At 39.8% G+C, this 20,006-nt stretch overlaps 1 protein-coding gene across 1 annotated transcript in view; it reads left to right on the forward strand.

Annotated features, from left to right (window-relative positions):
- The window catches only part of SKAP2 (src kinase associated phosphoprotein 2), a 324,646-nt gene that overhangs the window by 73,600 nt on the left and 231,040 nt on the right, over positions 1–20,006 (forward strand). Inside the window, exon 4 of the mRNA XM_088479429.1 lies at positions 3,587–3,688. Coding sequence (XP_088335555.1) covers positions 3,587–3,688 — 102 coding nt within the window. The remainder of the gene's footprint in view (positions 1–3,586; positions 3,689–20,006) is intronic.

The raw sequence follows: 20,006 nt of genomic DNA on the forward strand, positions 1-20,006 counted from the left end.
TGGTCACTTCAGAGGCTAGGAGTCTGCATCTGCAGACCCTGGCCTCGTCCCTTCCAGAAAATGGGGGCGACACACTTCTGTTTCCGGGAACGGTGACCATCCATGCTTCCGCTCCGTCCCCAAACACTGCCGCATGTCAATCATGCTGCGGCTTGGGGGGTCTGCGAGCATAATAGCACGACCCTTTCTGGGTCCTGCACCGGCGCAGACTCGGAATCATCGGAGATGAACGTTCATCATCAGATGAATGCACATCTTTGAATCAGGCCCATAAGCATCAGTATGATGCTTACAGGAAAAGCAGACTGCAGCTTTGTTAAAAAGTATAGTATGATAAAAGGGATGTCAACATTTTTAATAGTTTTAGCTGAATAATGCCTTACATTCTAATGCAGTGATTTTCAACCTTTTCAACTCGAGGCACACTACACAAGATTTTAAAATTGCCCAGGCACACTATCCGGCTATGTGGTGTGCATGACGAATGAAAACATCGGCTCCCACATAAAAATATACACACATAATGGCCTCCACAGGAATAAAACACACTACATTGGCCTCCTCAGGAATAAAACACACTACATTGGCCTCCACAGGAATAAAACACACTACATTGGCCTCCACAGAAATAAAACACACTACATTGGCCTCCACAGGAATAAAACACACTACATTGGCCTCCTCAGGAATAAAACACACTACATTGGCCTCCACAGGAATAAAACACACTACATTGGCCTCCACAGAAATAAAACACACTACATTGGCCTCCACAGAAATAAAACACACCACATTGGCCTCCTCAGGAATAAAACACACTACATTGGCCTCCACAGAAATAAAACACACCACATTGGCCTCCACAGGAATAAAACACACTCCATTTGCCTCCACAGGAATAAAACACACTACATTGGTCTCCTCAGGAATAAAACACTCTATTGTATAAGTGCCCTGAGCTGACCACCGCAGCACACTTGACAACTGCTCGCGGCACACTAGTGTGCCACGGCACAGTGATTAACAAACGCTGTCCTAATGTCTATCTATAGAATGGCCCCATGATCTCCCTGTTGAAAAGCTACAGCTACCCATTGGTTGCTGACTGTAACTGCTGCCTGGCTTTACTGGTCTTGCCCCTGTTGCTATGGGAAGCTGTCACCAACTGTAAGCATATAGTGTAACTAAATGAGTTGGAGAAATGAGTCACATGATTTGTTTACATGCACTTACTTGGTCCTAGGTCCACAGCTGGCCTCCATTGCATTTTGCTTCAGGGAATGTTTCAACCCATTTAAAAATAGGAATAAACTGGATGGGGTGAAGCACAGCACTCTATAGTACAGTCCTGCAGATTAGCTACAGCGATGATAGCACGAAAGGTGTTCATCAGCAAGTTGTGGGGTAAGCATAGTGTGTGGAGGGTTGGGTACGACATGCCAGCGCTCGGGTTCCCGGCGGTCAGAAACCCAACGCCGGCCTTCCAACAGGGTTAGTATACTGACACCTGTTGGTAGGTATCCTAACCCTCCCCTTCTCCCTACCCCAAAACTCTTCCTCGCCAGTGCCTAAACCTAACCTCCCCTCTAGTGCCTAAATCTAACCTCTCCGCACCTTAAACCTAACCCTCCCCGCTTAGTGCCTAACCCTAGCCCTCCCCCTAGTACCTAACACTCACCCCTAACCCAGCTACTTACCTTCGGGATGCCGGCATTTGGGATGCTGGCTCTGGGATTCTGACAGGTGTCAGGATTCCGGCACCGGCATTCTCAATATTTAGCCATAAGATTACATATCAAAGGTGGGTCGGAAATGTGTATTATAATTTAGGTCAAGGGCTGGTAACATAGGTCTGCAAAGGATGTGTGGTCTGTAAATGACTCAAGATGTTCTCTTCATAATAATCTGAAGTGGGCACAACAGGGGACAGCTGAATGTCACTTAACAGGTCCACTTGTTAAGATGTGAATAGATATTATATTTTGTGGCATTTACTTTAAGAACATAACATTATAAATTTGTTGCTTACATGAAAATGCACTATATAGTAAGTGAAAGGTGAAAATCAATAAAATTTGCTTTGTATTTTATATGAAGTAAGTGGAACCAAAAGGCCTAACCTGGAATTTCCGTTCCACAGCATGTTAGTTATGTCACGTATGTGCATATCACCTGATAGGCCCAGCGATTTTAGTTACAATGTCAGGTCCATGCCAAGTCACCTCAGCCGCCTTCGTGAGGGCATGAGCCCCGGCGGCCCTGCCCAAGTTACGCCACTGCCTGGTCTACCACGGTCGCATTTGCGTATTGGATTGCAAATGTATGATATAGCCAAATCTACAAGCGAAGGTCCATTTTCTGTTCATGCACAGTGTGCAAGTGTGTATTGTATGTAACAAAACACATATGTCCAACTCTACATAAGATATATATATATATATATATATTATACAAATATTCTATGGATAACATAATGAAATATTCTATGTTAGAATTTGAGCAGCTTTTTCTCTTACTGTGTTCTAAGTGGAACGTAATGCAGGAAAACAGTGGGGGAAACAGTATAGGAAATAGATCAATTCATCTCTGTGCTATTCCGTGTATGCGGTCTGCATGAATGACAATGACATGTAACAAGATATGACGGTTTCCAAAAGGATATGATTCCACACCACAGATTATTTAGTAACAATTACTTATATAACGGCAGCATATTCCATTGTGTTTTACAATTGGGAACAAAACAGTAATATAATAGTAAGAAAACAAGACTAAGTAATATCAGAAAAAGAGGTAAAAGGACCCTGCTCGAAAGCTTACAGTCTATAGACAGATGTCACTACGACTAGTGTGCATAGCATACAGTACATGGCATCATATATAGGTCATTTGATCTTGAGCTTTGCCTTTTTTCGCTGTGTTTTCTCACTTGATTTTCCATTGACAAAACGAGGAGAAATGTTCTGGATGAAAAAAGAAAATTGCAGGGTGCTACTCTAAATAATCTATGATTAATACAATAACCCCCAAATATCATGCACAGTGAATATGACCAAGCTTACGCTCTGAATATATTTATTGGCTATCCATAAAGATTTTACTAGCTCTGCTTACACAGTGTACTGTGCACTAGAGAGCCATTGATTTAGTCATTGACCCACAATCATCTTATATTCTCCTATAGTCTTATCATGTCAGTATTTCATGTGTGGCAATCCTCAAACAATGCACCAACAATAGCTTGAAATCCTAAAGTATGCTTATAGCATGTGTAGAAAGATATAATACTATGTCTAGCAAATATATTCTCCTGTAACTGACAACAGTAAATTATAAACACACAGTTATGTTCATTGATTTGATCATTGTATGGAAACTCAATATACATAAAGTACTATATTTTACAATTATTTCTGAAGGCTTTCAAATCACAGTTGTGCAAATTATATTCCAAATCAACAACATGAGTGGATAATGTTAGTAAATTATACTGAAAATGTATAGGACAAACCAGGCCCCTTTCCCCTTTTTTTGAACTTATTATACAAGTAGTAATCACTTGTCATATGCTTTTTTTTTCTTTCAGGAGAGCTAGAGGATCTGGATGAGTTGGAAGGGTTTCCTCATGCCCCTGACACATCTTCCCTTGCTTCTGATCGAGATAAAGATGATGAGTTGCCCTCTGATGGTATGTTTCTATTTATCATACAATATATTGCGTTCTTCTACAAAAGGGTGCATTGGGATTGCCAGAAATAGAACTATAGGGTTTCAGCAAAAGACAAAAATATAAGGCAACAACTCTCTTTTCCCTCACGCTGAATCGTTTAGGAAATGAAGAGCTCTCTCTAGTGGTGCTTGTAATATTAGAGATTGAGATATTTTTTTTCTTCACTGCAAAAGTTAGTAAAAATAGATCTGTAGAGTTTAGTTTTGGATTATATGATTCTGCTTTCCCTTAAACTCCTCACATTAATGAAATAATTAAAACAATGGAACCTATAAATGAATACAGGCAGTGTTACTTCACCTATGTCAATATCAGTCTTTAAAATGTGTTTTAATTGGGTAATCTGCAGTTGTTGTTTAAGATGTGAAACAGTGGAAATAACACTGATTTTAGGACATAAATACTGCAATTAAAATTATTTAACAATGAAGGCAAGAATGTGCTTAGAACATATTAGATTTTGTCACAGGGTTAAATGATGTGTACTTACTGTTTTTAGAAATAAAATACAAACTATGTGTCTGTACTTTTTCTGTGTTTTTCGAACACCAAACTAAAGCAAAAAAAAGAAAAAAGTGTATTTTTATAATATTTTTCAATAATGAGATACTGTATGTGATTACATGTGAAAGCAATTTACTTACAAATAAAAATATAAGATATATATATATATATTTTTTTTTTTTATATATATATAGTATTTTATTTCTATAACATTTTTTTCATCCTTTAACCAAAAAGTGATGTGATTTTGCAGGTAGAGTATTCAGCTTTGTAGAGGGATAATATGGTCTCCCTGGAATAAAACTCCTTCTAAAATGCGCCTCTCATCTGTAGGGCTATAATTTAAAATTGTCACAGTTTTAAATTTAATCACCTTCTATTATTATATTAATAAAAAATCCCAGTTATTTTTATAGAATGCAAAACTTTACTTCCATAATCAAAGAACAATAAGAATACTTTATGTTACAAAGTTATTGCTTTGACATTTTATTTTTATTTTTGTAAACAGAAATAATTGATGATGTTGTATATGAAGAACCATTTAGGATATTTACTAAATTATATTGTGCAATAACTTCCATAGGCATTGTATATGCGCTCCTGCAATATAATTATATGCATTGAGTGAAAGCATTATAAGTTGGTTATAAAGTTATCAATGAGTAATGCTTTGTGACATGATATTATGATCAAGCAGGACCACTTCGCCTCTGAGTACAATTGCCAAACTAAAATATGCTTCCTGCAACACAGCACTCAAGGTTTTATGTTATCCAGACCATTCCCGTTGGATACATAAATTGCCTTTATAGGGTATAAAATTATGTCTATTGTAGAACAGGGATAAGTGAACTGCATGCATGTATAATAAATTCTGTACTCGGCGATTCAGGGAAACCTATTTTGTCATTTGCAAAACGTCTCCCCTATGTTTGAGAGCAGTTAGTATGTTCCATCTTGTTATAGTCAAATATGATTTATTTTTACAAGAAATTAAACACAACTTTATTTTACTGGGAAAGTAAGCAGTAACTAACAAAAAATGTCTCATTAAATACTTGCTGTAAAAGATTGAAATAAAAAAGGATTACATGTATGTTTATTTGACACTTTTAAGAAACATGACTAAAAATAAAAGTCGATACATTATCTATGGATTTAGGACTAGAAATGTGAATAAAATTTTAGTGAACCATTTGGTGCACGTTGTTACTATCGTATTGCATAAATAACCCTTTTAATGCAAAACACAATGAAATGCAATTCATTTTAAACTTACGCCTTATTGTAAAGAATTGATTTATCCTGAAGTTTTTCTTTTACTTTTTTCTTGTAATAATTCTTTGAAAGCTATGCAATTTTCTATTAACTCTACTAGAGAGAGTTTTAACAATGAGTGAAGCTAAATTAGCCCAGGTCACAGCAAGGTCTGTTATTAAATCTTATTGTTGTTTTGTCCCTTTGACTTCTTTTTTTGCGGTTCACACCAACAAAAGTATATGTGCTGATAGATTATGAACGCTTAACATGATAAGTATTTCTCATAATGATAATGACATTTTCAAGGTACCGTAAAAGGTCACATTTCTATATTTCTATATGCATTAGGAATCTCTCGTTCTGTTTCATATTTCTCCCTCACTGTTCCTCTGGTTCAAAAGTTCATCTGGTTCCCCAATGGCCACCTAATTTTCTAGTTATTCCCCGAAGCCATATGTGTTTTTGGTTCCTTTATGGATTATTAGGTACCGTAGGAAAGTCAAATAAGTTATATCTTCTAATGAAATCCGAGCACACTTCAGTTCAGTGATGCCTAGACTCGATTGCTAGTAGCAATTATCATTGCCTGGGTGTAAAATGATTGGTTTTACATGATTCTAGCAAAAAAAAAATGCACAGTTAACGGCATACAAATAGTACAATTATACATAACAAATTTATTGCATATACAATATTTTTAGGTATAGAAATTTTCCCTACTAGAGTATCTGATTGATGGCAAAATCATAAGTTCATGCATGCTATCAAGCAAAGTTCATGCGCAGGTTATTGTGAGCTGATAACAGGCTTTAGAATAGAAGTTGCGATTTTCACTTTGCACCTAGATGCTTGAGATTAATGGAATTTCAATAAGAGACTAAAGTGGTCACCAATTTGTCAGCGAAACGGATGGGGATTCTATAGTCATGTCTCTTCAATAATACCAGTTGTTTGAAAGGTGTTCTACAAAAGAGGTGAGATAATTGATTTCTGAGGAGAGCTCTTATTTGTTTTGTGTACTTATTGATGTGCGGCGTAGCTGACATCTAGATGACAGTTTTCAATAGCAACATTAGTATTGCTGTATTAGTATTTTAGTACTGTCGGCCGCTACTTAACATAATAGCACACACTCTGTGAGAGGCAGTTGTTTGTTTTTAAATGTTATTTACTAACACTTAGAGAAAGGACTATAAGGTTTGAGATGGTTGACCTGAAGGGTTACAGTTTCCGAAAAACATTCATAAGTATTGTTTCTATTATTATTATTATTATTATTATTAATAATAATAATAATTAATAATATTATATAACAACAACAGTTACAAATAAGGATTTGTTCAAATGCATAAAAAACAAATGATATATCTTGTGCTGCATTCTAAAACTCAGTTTGACAAAAATGACAATGATGTTGCTTTAGATGGCAAGCTCATCTGTTCTTTTTTTATCTAGTTTTAGTATGAATAAAAACTGTAATTCTGATTAAATACACAGAAACAGCATCTTAAGAATTAAAATAAATCTAATGAAAGCCATCTCTTGTACATGGATGATGTCATTCTATTACATTACTTTAAAATATTAAAATCCCCCCCTCCCCCAATGCTAGATATATTATGGTTTTGTACAAAGACATAGACACACTAATGTAGTTTTTCTAAATATTTTAGCTTAGCCTTTTCTATACACTATATATAAACCTGGACTTTAGCTTGGCTGGAATAGAACAGCCAACACAATGGAAGAGTATTAAAATATTCAATAAAAAATTTTTTTTTACACTGATATACTGGTGATAGCTCAGGAAAATGATACGGTGAGACACCTAGGGACTCGTATGATTGCACCATATCAATAAGGCTAACAGCAGCTGCCCTGTCAATAAATATATAAATGAATAAATAAAGTTACAAACAACAATGCACCACATTGTAACTAGATTGTTGATATTTCGGGAAGTTTAATCTTTTACAGAAACAAATGTCCTTTTTACTTGCCATTAGCTATCCCTCACTGGCTGCAATGGCTCTAATTATGTGATGTATTTGCTTATGATGAGTGGTGAATTCACAGAGGGAGGGATGTAACTGGTAGATAACCAGAGACAGACTGCAATCCGGCTGCTACCCCCATGCTGGGCAGTGTTCTTTCAAGAGTTAAAATGACATTATTGTTCTGCAAGCACAGACCTTTCCCAGTCAGCCAGGTCTGTGGCTGTGGCTGCTCTCTTTTTGTACAGTTCATGACACTGTTAAGATTTATATTTATCTGTTTATTTATTTGAAGTTGTTCCTTTTACTAGACTTGAGAAAATGGAATTGCCTGTGTTCAGGACATTGAATGACTGTTTATGTTGCTTTGCAGACAGTGAGGAGTTTTTTCTTCCGCAATAATTTAAGCAGCAGCCAAGCAACAAAAACTATATTAAACACATTTTATCCTTACTCCATATGTCATTCGTAATAACAAATGTTATCTTCTGATCAATGGCGAATGGCCAGATATATGTCCAAGGGGGCCGAACAGCTGGGTCCTACGGTGCATCAGTCTGATGACTGCACACAAGGTCAAATGCAGTCATTTGGCCAACAGAATCGCAGCGTGTTTGGACACCTTCCATTGCTTGGTCTGGTTGAACGAGTGTGTGTTCTGTCACGACCAGGACGCAGAAGAAAGTATTTGGTTGAAAACTAGTAAGCTTTGCACTATAAAGTCAATGGAACTGACTTGAAGAGATCCCGGCTCAGATTTTGCAGATCCGCTATTCTTTACTATCCATCCATCTAGGTATGTTATGTACTCAGATCAAAGTCATGTGGGAGTGACATGCCCGAAACTTGCCATAGTGTGATTTTGGTCTGAACTCATCATGTGTGTGAACTTTCAACAACTCCTCATGTGTGTCAATAACAATCAAAATCCATTCAGATGTTAATAGTTTTTGTTGTTTTTTTTCTGCAAATTGCTAAATCATTATCTGTGGGCTTTGACAGCATTCAGTAGGTTTACCAGATCATTTAATGACCAGATCTGTCCAAGGTGACATAGTTGGGGCCAAGCTGGACATAGATCTGGATAACTGGATCTTACATGTATGGCCATATTGAGAGTTGGCGAAACAAAGTGAACAGTGAGCCACTTGTCTTTACAGCATTTTCTATTAAACAGGAAGCAGGGTTAATTAAATATATAGAGTTAATGCAGAGTTTCACAAACTTGGTCCTCAAGGCACCCATTCAGTCCAGGTTTTAAGGAAATCCATGCTTGAGCACACATGAAATAAACAAACTGATATACTAATTAAGTCACCTATTCATAAGCATGAATATCCTTAAAACCTGGTCTATTAAGGAGCCTTGAGTACAGAGTTGAGAACTCCGGAGTTAATGAATTAGCCATACTTGCCTACGTTTGAAAAAGCATTTCAGGGAGATTGTGAAAGCAACACCTATGAGCACAACGGTAAAGTGGTTGTGTACTGCTACATCTGAGAGGCGTTTCCTAAAACTGACTTGCATCCAAATGTAAATGAGCCCCAAACCAATTTGTAAGATCTATTTATTGATGAAAATTGAACTTTGCAGGGGTTGCTCATGTGGGTTCCATGTAAGTGTCCAAGAGAAACCTTACATGAAAATGCATGTAGCCATAGGGATCATTGTTCTTTATAACCAATTCAGAAAAATAGCACTGATTATACCATTTGAATGTATATACAGTATCTATCTCTTATTTAATCTTTTAACCAAATATATAACAGCTACATAATGGGGGTGAGGTGCAATCAGGGAGATTGCTACACTCTTCAGGGATACAGGTGGATTGCTGTTATGTCAGGGAGTCTCCTTGACAATCAGGGAGAGTTGGCAAGTATGGAATTAGCATTTCTGTTTGTTAGAACAGATTTTCAGGTCTAGTTCCCGCACATTTGTTTTAGCAGTTCAGTCCTGATATTACGTACAAAGTATGTCACTATTTATAGACTACTCCACTTCACCACTTAAGAAAATACCTGTCATTTAAAAAGAATAAATGACACTTAAACTAACAGTATAGTTATATGAATGTGCTAAACTGCCAAGGCAGGGAGACTAAACATTTCTATACAGAAATCTGTATTGGCTGCAGTTTTAATGCCTGTTATAATTTCTATAGAAGGCTAGGACCTTGATTAATCAACTGGTAGTTTTATTAAGTACAGACTTGCTGTCTGGCTAATATTCATGATAGAAGCTATAACATAAACCAGTTTATGAGAATGTTCCCAGTAAAAACTTTATAACATAATTTCACCCAAAAATAAAAATGTAGTTTTGGTTGGAATTAGATAAAATAAAATGAAATAGAAAGGATAACATCTTTTTAATTTGCAGTAGTTTGCAGAAATGTCTCCATTTAGGAAATCAGAATAGTGGTCCTGAATCCGAGATTTACTTAAACCCGATGGTTTATGTACATGGAGCGCCTCTGCCGAACCCGTTCTGCGCATGTGCAGAATGTTCTACGTAATCACACTCAGCGCCCCCAAGCTGCAGCATGATTGACATGCTGCGGCCGTTTGGGTGTAGGGAGGCAGTGGCGCCGACATGGGTTCCTAGAAACAGGATGCAGATTTCCTGGCCTCACAAGCGGGCTGGAGGCGGCTAGTCTGAATAAGCTTTAGCTTAGTCTGTTGCTGATGCTGGAAACATTGCGACCGATGATTGTGATGTTGATCCAATGCTACGGCTTCAGATGCAGCACTTGGATCGTAGTTTATGTGAATGAACTGTGCTCCTACTGGGCCTTAAGAACTACAAGTGCATGGAATGACAAAATGCATCTGAAAAAAAATGTGCACTTCTGTGACCTATTCAGACTCAGGACCTCATTCAGAGCCACTCGCAAAATGCATCTGAAAAAGAGCCCGCCTCCTGGCCGCTCGCTAAGCTATGGGTGACCACCCACAGCTTTAGCGAGCGGTCAGTTTGATGGTCGCGATGGTCAAGACCATCGCGACCATCGGGGCTTGCGACGAGACCCTTGTGGTAGGGTCTCGTCTGCCGCAAGCCCCAGTGAGCTTTTGGTTCTATTAGAGCCGGAAGCTCACCACTGACAGTACGAGTGATGTCAGTTGGGCCGCCCCCAAACGGCAGGCATTCCCTCGGGAATGCCTCAGTTTGGCAAGCCACCCCCCCACCCCGCCTACAAAACGGTGTGAGCTGGCGATCACCATCGACAGCCGCCCCTTTTGGAGTAAGCCCCGGAGCGAGGGAATTTCTTTCTCGCTCTGGGGCTTGCGCACGCGCAGTGCGGCAGCTGCGGGTGCGCAGGAACTCTACATCGACCCCCATGCGAGCAAATCGGCACTTGCGAACGGGTCTGAATGAGACCCTCAGTCGCATACGTCTCAAGCTGCAACTCCCACCCATTGACTGCGGCTCCTTACCCTTAACGTACCTGGGTTTGATGCACTGGAGTTGTGATTTCACTGTGAGTATTGAAATTGCTAAAGTCACAGTACACAATGGAAACATATCACAGTTAATGTCCGGATAGTGCAGTTAATAAGTATTCCAGTTGCTCGGAGCATGTAAAATGTGAAGAGTAGCAGTCGCAAAAAGGCTTTTTTTTAATAGAAACCACTAAAATATATACAGTATGTGCAGCATTTCTCCTTCAACTGAGTATTAAGCATTGTTTATTAGTGTACAACGAGTGTACTCTGCAGAGTTAAATAATATTTTAAACATTGTTGCAGCAGATTTAAGGGTTCTACATAAATGGTTATTTTCGCCATGTGCGACCAATTGCGCGCAGTCATCATCAGCAACGGTACACTTACATCAGGGTCAGAGCACCCGCAAAACACAAAGCCCTCCATTCTCTCTTGTTTGTGGCTGTTTGGAGGACAGTTTAGTTGTAATTGGCAGCTACACGTCCACATAATATACTTACTGTACTTTGTCCGCATCTGCATGCCCACTTTTCACATGAGGATACCCACTGTCCTACTCTGCAGCCCCGGTCCCTCACCCTAGACTGTTGCACAGCAGTCATACGATTGAAAAAAGCTGCGCATATTGAAAATTTGCGCATTAAATAAATGCAACTTGTTTCTAACTCTGAATAAGGCTCTCTTTGTCACCTGAAAAACTAAAACCAGGTCTGGACTTAGCACTGGGCATAACAGTCGCTATGCAGTCATGTTGCCGGTGGACGGAATGGCGGGTGTCGATATACCGCCACCAGATCCCTGCCGCCTGGCAATATGCCGACGACAATATCCTAAAGGAGAACATGATACCAACGTCGGCACCTCGTACCGCTGGAATCTCGATCACTTGGACGGGTAAGTAACTGTTCTGTCCCCGGGGAAGGGGGGGGTAGGTTTAGCCACCCCCGGGGGGGGGGGATTAGGGTTAGGCACCCCCTGGGGGGAAGGGGGAGGTTAGAGTCCTTACCTACCATGCACCATGCGAGCTTCCAGTGTCGGGATTTCAGCCAATATCACACCGATAACAGTCCTATACCTACTGGGCTAGTAGCTCAGTATTTCCCAAAATCGGTCCTCACATCCCCTTACAATCTAGGGCCCTCATTCAGACCCACTCGCAAGCAGGTCGATGGTGGGGCCCTGCGAACGCCCTGCGCATGCGCAAACCCCAGAGTGAGTGAGAAATTCACTTGCTCCGGGGCTCGCTACAAACGGGGCGGCTGTCGATGTTGATCGACAGCTCGCCCAGTTTTGTAGGCAGGATGGGGGGGGTGGCTGGACAAAAGGAGGCATTCCTGAAGGAACGGCTGCCTTTTGTGGGCAGCCCTACTGACATCACTCATGATGTCAGTAGTGAGCTTCCTGCTCTACTAGTGCAGGAAGCTCACTGGGGCTTGTTGCAGATGAGACCCTACCACAAGGGTCTCGTCGCAAGCCCAATGGTCTCGACCATCGCGACAATCACCTGGCCACTCGCAAAAGCTGTGGGTGGTCACCCACAGCTTAGCGAGCAGCCAGGAGGCCGGCTAAAAATAAAAAAGCGGCCGCCCTCATTCAGAGCGAGTGCTCGCTTTTTGCGAGTGGCTCTGAATGAGGTCCTAGGTTTTAAGGATATAAATGCTTCAGCACTGATGGTAAAATCAAAATCACTGATGTACTAATTAAGTTACCTGTACTCAAGCAAGAATATACTCAAAACCTGGACTGTTAGGGGGTCATGAGGACTGGGAAACACTACAGTAGCTGAGTGTATTATTTCCGCATCTGCAATGAGGTACATCACACCACTTATCAGGTACATACAAGCGATTAAAATCTCCCAAAAAGAGCTGTCCTTTGTGATAGGTAGATGCTAGAGGGATTTCCAGTTTTTTACCCAGAAGTCCCTCTGCACATGCACAGAACGGCGCTCGCCACGGGAATACTGGGAGGGATCCAATTTGATCCCTTGGTGTGGGTGACACTTAACATGTCACTGTACTGCGACTCTGCCTGGTGATGGTAATCTCAGAGGGTGTCTTTGGTCGCAGGTGTGGTGTGAGGAGCAGAACACTGTGTGATCACTGTGAGCAGTGTGGATCATGCTGCACAGCACCAGTCAGCCGAGCATTACTAGCAACAGGAGGAGTGAGTTAGCACAGCACAGCCAGCCCTGCTGAGATAATGAGGAGGCTTGTGATGATGAGGAGTATTGTGTAGAGACATTGGAACCATTGGGGGGAGGTTAGGGGTAGCCCCCCCCGTGAGGGTTAGGTTTAGGGTGCAGGAAGGGGGGTTAGGTTTAGGTACCCCCAGGAGGACTTAGAGTTAGGCACCACCCCAGGAGTTATAGGGTTAGGGGGGGAGGGTTAGAGTTCTTACCTTCCCTCATTGGGATCTCCTCATGTTGGGTTTCCGCCGTCGGGATTTGAACCGGCAGCTAAAGAGCCACCGGTATTTCGATACCATTCTGCATGTACATAGTTTTCTACATGCCCTTATCTGTGGACCTCAAATGGTTCTGACCTTATAACAAAGTGGGTTGAGCTTTTCCAAAAGTGGATGTTTTGTGTTGGTTTAAGTAGAATGGGGATACGGTTTATTATTTACTGGTAGATATATATGTAGAAGTATGAAATCAATGATTCTGAGATGCTGAAAGCTTACAAAACCCACTCTTACAATCCCTGACTTTTCTTCTTCAATTTTAGTTAACCCTAATAACATACTTACCAACTTTTCATTTTAATAATAGATGTAGGTGATCAATGTGGGGGGCGGGTCTGAGCACTTTGCATCAAATTGCAGATTATAAAGAGAGTGTGTCTTGTCCCTTTGGTTCTACCCATCCCACCAATTTCTTTTGGAAGTGAAAGAGTGCTCTATGCACTCTGGAGTCTGTGAGGGCTCTCCAAAATATGGAGTCCCCCAGACATTCCAGAAAGGTAGGCAAGTATGCCTAAATCTCTGCCTATAAAATGTGATGTTTCCAAAGTTGCCAGTAAAAAAACTATTTACAATGGTTGTTAAAACTACAGACTCTTCTGTGTAAAAGAGATGTCTTGTGTTTGAGATGGGGTTTAAGGCACCATTGTTGGAGGCTATGGCTTCAATGATATAAGTCAGAAATTATTTCAGATGGGGGGTGCATTTCACATGTTTTAGTAAACCGTTAATGGTCGCACACAAAATATACCATCCACATGCCCATATTATGCCATCAGACTCCTCACAAGCACCTTTTATGCTATAAGACCTCTCCACCTGTCCCTTATGTTCCACCAGACCCCTTCATAAAATGAACGATAATAATAATATGCCCATTGATCATTACTATGTGAAGACTAAGGGGAGACACTCATAAAAAACTTCTCATAGAGTAAGTCAAGTGGATTGGGCAGCTTTTGGAAGTAGAGTGTTCAGAAGGAGCCAACACAAGGATTTTCCTTACTGTAGATTTCGTTAGTCAAATTTGTCTCGAGAGGGAATACATCCAATAGTTTTATTGCACTGGAATCCCTCTAACAGAAACACCCCAAACTCATATAATGCCTCTCATTTACTATATGTACTTTACTATATGTATGCTGTTTTTGAACTGCATTATAATAGTCATAACTCACAACCATTGCTTACCTGAGAAGACAGACATCTTCTATCAGCTGTCTATTCAAGCCAGCTGCTACTGCCATCAAACACGCAGAGCTGCACTGTGAGAAGTTATCTGTGATGAGGGGAGCCGGGAGCACTTGAAGCTCAGAGAAATTCCGGGTTCCTCCACTGTGCCATGCTGCTTGGTGTTTGCAATACTCAGCAGGCCACGTGGTCATTACGAGGTGGTTGCAGGCCAATCATGATTGCCTTGTGGATCGCATCTGGATCGCAGGCCGTATTATGCTCAGCCGTGAAATAAATACAACTTGAAATTGAATGGTTCATGCTCAGTAAAACAACTGTGCCCCGATGATCGATAGATGTTTGTAAAAAATCATTGCATGTGAAGCCATACAAATACTCTATCATTTGGACAATTAATCAAAGACAAACTCAACTTGCCAACTGTCCCTAATTTCCGTGGACAGTCCCAAATGTAAAGATTTTTTCCTGGAAATCTCCCATAGGTAATGTCTCTGTTTTAAGTATTTGCCAACTGCTCACACAATTCCTATTTCCCAGCATGTTACATTATAATTCAGGCATGGCAAGGTGGTGATCCAATATTCAATGAGATAGAATTGCACATGATGGCCTTATATGCACAAACTCAGCAGCAAAATGTCCCCAAAATATATTTTAAAATGTTGCAAATTATGATAAATGTGATGCGCAGATGGCGCTGCAGAGCTTTAAAGTTGACTCTACTTTGCGGAGCAATATGTGCAAGTGTATTATATTGTATGTATGTTGGCAGACTACTTATAATTTAGTTTCAAAAAGCATGGAACCCTCAAAAGGACTTCCAAGTTCTCACAATATCTATCTATCTTCAATGTCTAAAATAGCTAATGTTTTTACCATGATGTATACCTTTGTTTTTCTCTGGGGTATATGGGATTACCATTAACACGTTACTAGCTAATGATAATGCTCTTTATGATCTTGTTAAAACCGAGTCTAATTGCCTAAATAAGATTTGCTAAATTAGGTACATTTTAGCAGTTTGTGCATAACTCAATGCTAAACATGTTTGTACCGGGGATTCAGAATGCACTGGGCTCTTGAAATCATTCTGACTAAAACTAAACATTAAAAGAGAAAATATTAAATTTATCTTAAACATTAAACATTTAGCCAACTGTGCATTAATAGTTCCAAAGAAATTAATTAACTAAAATCAAACCCTTGCCAGCTGTGATTGCTCATTGAGTTGTTTATAAATGTAGGGAAGCAATTGCTTGTGATCCCACACCCCAGCATTAAATATTCATGCAATTAGCAGCTAAACCTGGATAAAAAAAATATTAAAAAAGGAAGAAGACATAAAACACTGCCCTAACATAAGCTTTGAAACTACAGTGGCACCTTTGTCCAAATACAACTGATATCATTGTTTGTTTTTTTATTAGAAAACTAGGCAGCATCTCAGTTGTCTCTCTCCATAACAGTTCAGATCAAAAACATGAGATGATCCAAGCCACAAAAACCGCCTTCCTGTCTATCTAGAGCCATGACCCAAGTGTGTATCCTGCTTCTGTCCCCGAGACTTACGCAAAGCACCACATTTATGCAGCAGCGTAAATGTGGGTGCATGTTGGCGGAGGTACTAAAGACTGAAGGTTATAGCGTAACCATGGCAATCTAATAGTTTACTCAAAGACTGGATTCTGGAGCATATATAACTTTTAAATTAAGTACAAAAACTGTACATAATTTATCCTATGTAATAGCTACATGAACTATGGTGTGTTGACATTAATCTTTATTGTTTCAATAAATGTAAACACAACTGCTCTTGGATGTGAGATTGGTTAGATACCTCATTTCTCCCACACCATGTGCCCTAGATGCCCCTGAATGACACCACTCCAAATACTTTAGGTATTTGTCTATAATTTTGGTAACTTGTAGCTGTTATAGAAATATCTATTTTACGTCAAAAACAGATAAAATATGGTGATGTAATTGATTATTGTTTATGTGTAGTCACAGTTTGAATACCCTGCAGTTTCAGGTGCCAGTGGAGCAGCATCAAGTACTCTGTATGCGGACATAGACAAAGGTCTATGGGGCACCTGGTCTGCACAGGTAATTGTTTTCCTGCTCACAGTGTCCTAAGGGATAGGGATTTTAATAAAACAACACCAGTCTACCTCAGGGCTTCTTTAGTGATTTACAAGCTAATGAAACCTTCCATGGGCTCTACATTCAATCAACTTTGATATTATTTATAACAAAACCTAACAAAAGGGCATTCAGATTAGCTGCCCTCAATGACCTTACATTTACAAAAAATAAGTTAATCTATACAGTTATTATTTGAGCAGTAGGTGAAATATTTCTAATGGAACATATTTTCATCTATACAATGCCTTGAATGTCACAGTAAACAACTGCTTTTCAGCTCTCCCTCATGTTTGGCAAACATATACTGTAGGAGGAGATGTACTAAGTATTAGAAAGAGATGAAGTGGATATAGATAAAGTACCAACCAATCGGTTCCTGTCATTTTACAGGCTGTGTTTGATAAATGAGTTAGGAGTTGATTGGTTGGTACTTTGGCCCCCATTTATCAATAAAGCATAACCCCTTTAGCGCTCGGGTTATGCCACCCTTTCTGGATTTAACAAACAGAGCTAATCTCAGATTACCGCTGTTTGTCACAGCATCCTGATAATGAGATAATGATCCTGAACACACAAATAAATCTACAACATTTTGGAATGACCAGTTCAAGGTTGTGACCCTAGCCCACCTGGGATGATATTACCTGAAGCATGCAGCTCATGAAAGACAAACAAAAACTTGAGCTGAATCAGTTTTGTGCTATTTTCATCATCAGCAGTACAAGATATACTGGTCAGGAGTCAGTGCAGCTAAAGGAGGCGCCACTAGAATTTAAAGGTTCCAATGATTTTCTCAACAAGAATAGTTGGCTGTATTTATTTATAGCCAGCAATATATTTTGTCAATATTTGTCAAAACTGAGTATACACATGTAATTATGCAATCGCTTATCCTGATTTAACCAGGTAGAGACCAGTAGTGTTATCATACTTCAGAATACACATCCTATTATCATACTCTACAGCTCTATATGAAACAAGACATATTGGACCAAATTAGCTTTATTTTACTAGTAAACATCCTTAGACAATGATGGCTTGCTCAGACATGCTTTTACAGGATTTTCTCATGTTGTGTTTTGTATGGGAAGAGAAATGAGAAATCAAGAAAATACTGCTGTCCACATGAGGAGGGTAGGTGCAGACCACAAGACAGCTGCCTGTGTGTAGTTTTTATGTGGGTTTGTCTGCCATGTACACTGCAGCTTTTGTGAACAGCCTACACAGGGGCTGAGTTAGCCCTGGACGCAGTCCCAATTCAGTTGCTATTGACCAATGTTTTCAGGAGTGCGCATATGCCAGAGCTGCAGATTTGTAGTGTGCATGTGCCGCAATGCTGCTAAGGATGTGGTTCTGTGTGGGGGAAGACGCAGCCGGCCTGACAGGCTCTGCCACTTGGTGGTGTGTCGCCTACGATACTCGGGGGTGCTGAAGCCAGCGACTGCATTGTCAGAGCTTCACTGGCCTCGGCAGCTGGACATTCTGAACAACCTTAGGGTTGCACAGATGTCCGATGGTCCGGCCTATGGGCGCAGGCAGCGAATCTGAGAAGCCATCAGTGGGTGTATTTTTTTTTACAAAAGATGCCTCCCGATGCATTAGTGTAGCTTCTCAGATCCGCTGTGGCCGAAGATGCAGCACCGATCACTCCTGCGGACATCTCTGAATCAGACCCACAGTGAAAAAGATCAGAGATGTGCAGCACTTTTCCAGCGATTTTCCTGAAAATATTCTGAAAACGCCCCCCTGAGGCACAATAATGAATCATTTTATAATCTTCCTGGTAATTTTTGCCCTTAAATATCAAGTTTCATATTTTGAAGATCATCTCATGGTCTAAGGTTTCTTTGTCAATATTTTTTTTTTCTACTTTAACAGTGCTTTATGATTATGTTTTAATCAAGCGAGTTACCTGGCAGTGATAATGTATCATTTGTATGTTTAATTATTATTATTATTATTATTATTATTATTATTATCCTTTATTTATATTGCGCCACAAGTGTTCCGCAGCGCCTTACATAGTACATAGAACTAATAAGTGAACAAGAAACAAGTAACTTACAGTACATTACAGTGCAGGACAAGGACACGATTTATATACATTGCTGCAATAACGATTAAAGCACTCACAATAAGCAGCCGGGAGTTGGCAGTCACGTGTTAGGTGCCCTGATGGGGAGTAAAGAGTAGAAGAAAATGTAAAAGAAGTACATGAGGGAAGAGGTCCCTGCTCGGGAGAGCTTACATTCTAAAGTTGACATTTCATATAGTTTTACGTATTACAATAATATTTAATGCAGTACAATTTATGTTGTATACCACTGTATTTTATGAGACAAAGAATTTGTAGATAAACATAATAAGTTCTAAAAAAAACATATATATTTATATATATATATATATATATATATTATATATATATATTGTAAGGCACGGCCGCACTCACATCAGCAATTACTTGAAATGTCCTAGGGTGTCACCCATGGCATCCACATGGGGAGTCCAAAAAACATGGAAAAAATGAGGGGCATTCACTAGTATTGCACATATAGAAAATCAAACTTTATTCCTCACATAATCCATAAGTGAATAATTCTCCTCAATGTTTCGGTCCCATCCGGACCATTTTCAAGAGATACATCAATGCAGCCTCCACAGCAATATCCAACCAATCCTTATGGATCCCAAATTATACTGTGCATCTCCCACTAGGGCCCTAAATACCCCCATCAATCAGCTAAATGGCGCCCAAACATACCACAAACACCAGACACAAATGGACCTAACAAGCGGCACTTACCACATGCCGTCCACGAGTGTAGGGCAGCATAATCACACCGACGCTTCCTGTGTGTGAGCCGCATGTAAGTAATGATGCGTGTATAATGACTTAGCTTCCACCACGTGGAACGCACACGTCACTTCCGCCAAGCGCACCACAGGTTCCACTAGTCTACAGACTACAACAACCAGCACCCTCCAGTGTTATTAGCCACACCCACGGGACGTGTTGGAGACCGAAACATTGAGGAGAATTATTAACTTATGGATTATGTGAGGAATAAAGTTTGATTTTCTATATGTGCAATACTGGTGAGTGCCCCTCTTTTTATATATATATATATATATATATATATATATGTAAAAAACAGAGCAAGGGCACTCAATGGGACTTATGCAGCAGATATAAATAAATTAGGTCAAACCAGAAATGCTGTCAACATTTCTGGTTTGACCTAATTTATTTATATCTGCTGCATAAGT

Source organism: Taudactylus pleione, unplaced genomic scaffold (genome assembly GCF_031769625.1).
Source record: "Taudactylus pleione unplaced genomic scaffold, aTauple2 ptg000233l, whole genome shotgun sequence".
Classification (NCBI taxonomy): Eukaryota; Metazoa; Chordata; class Amphibia; order Anura; family Myobatrachidae; genus Taudactylus; species Taudactylus pleione.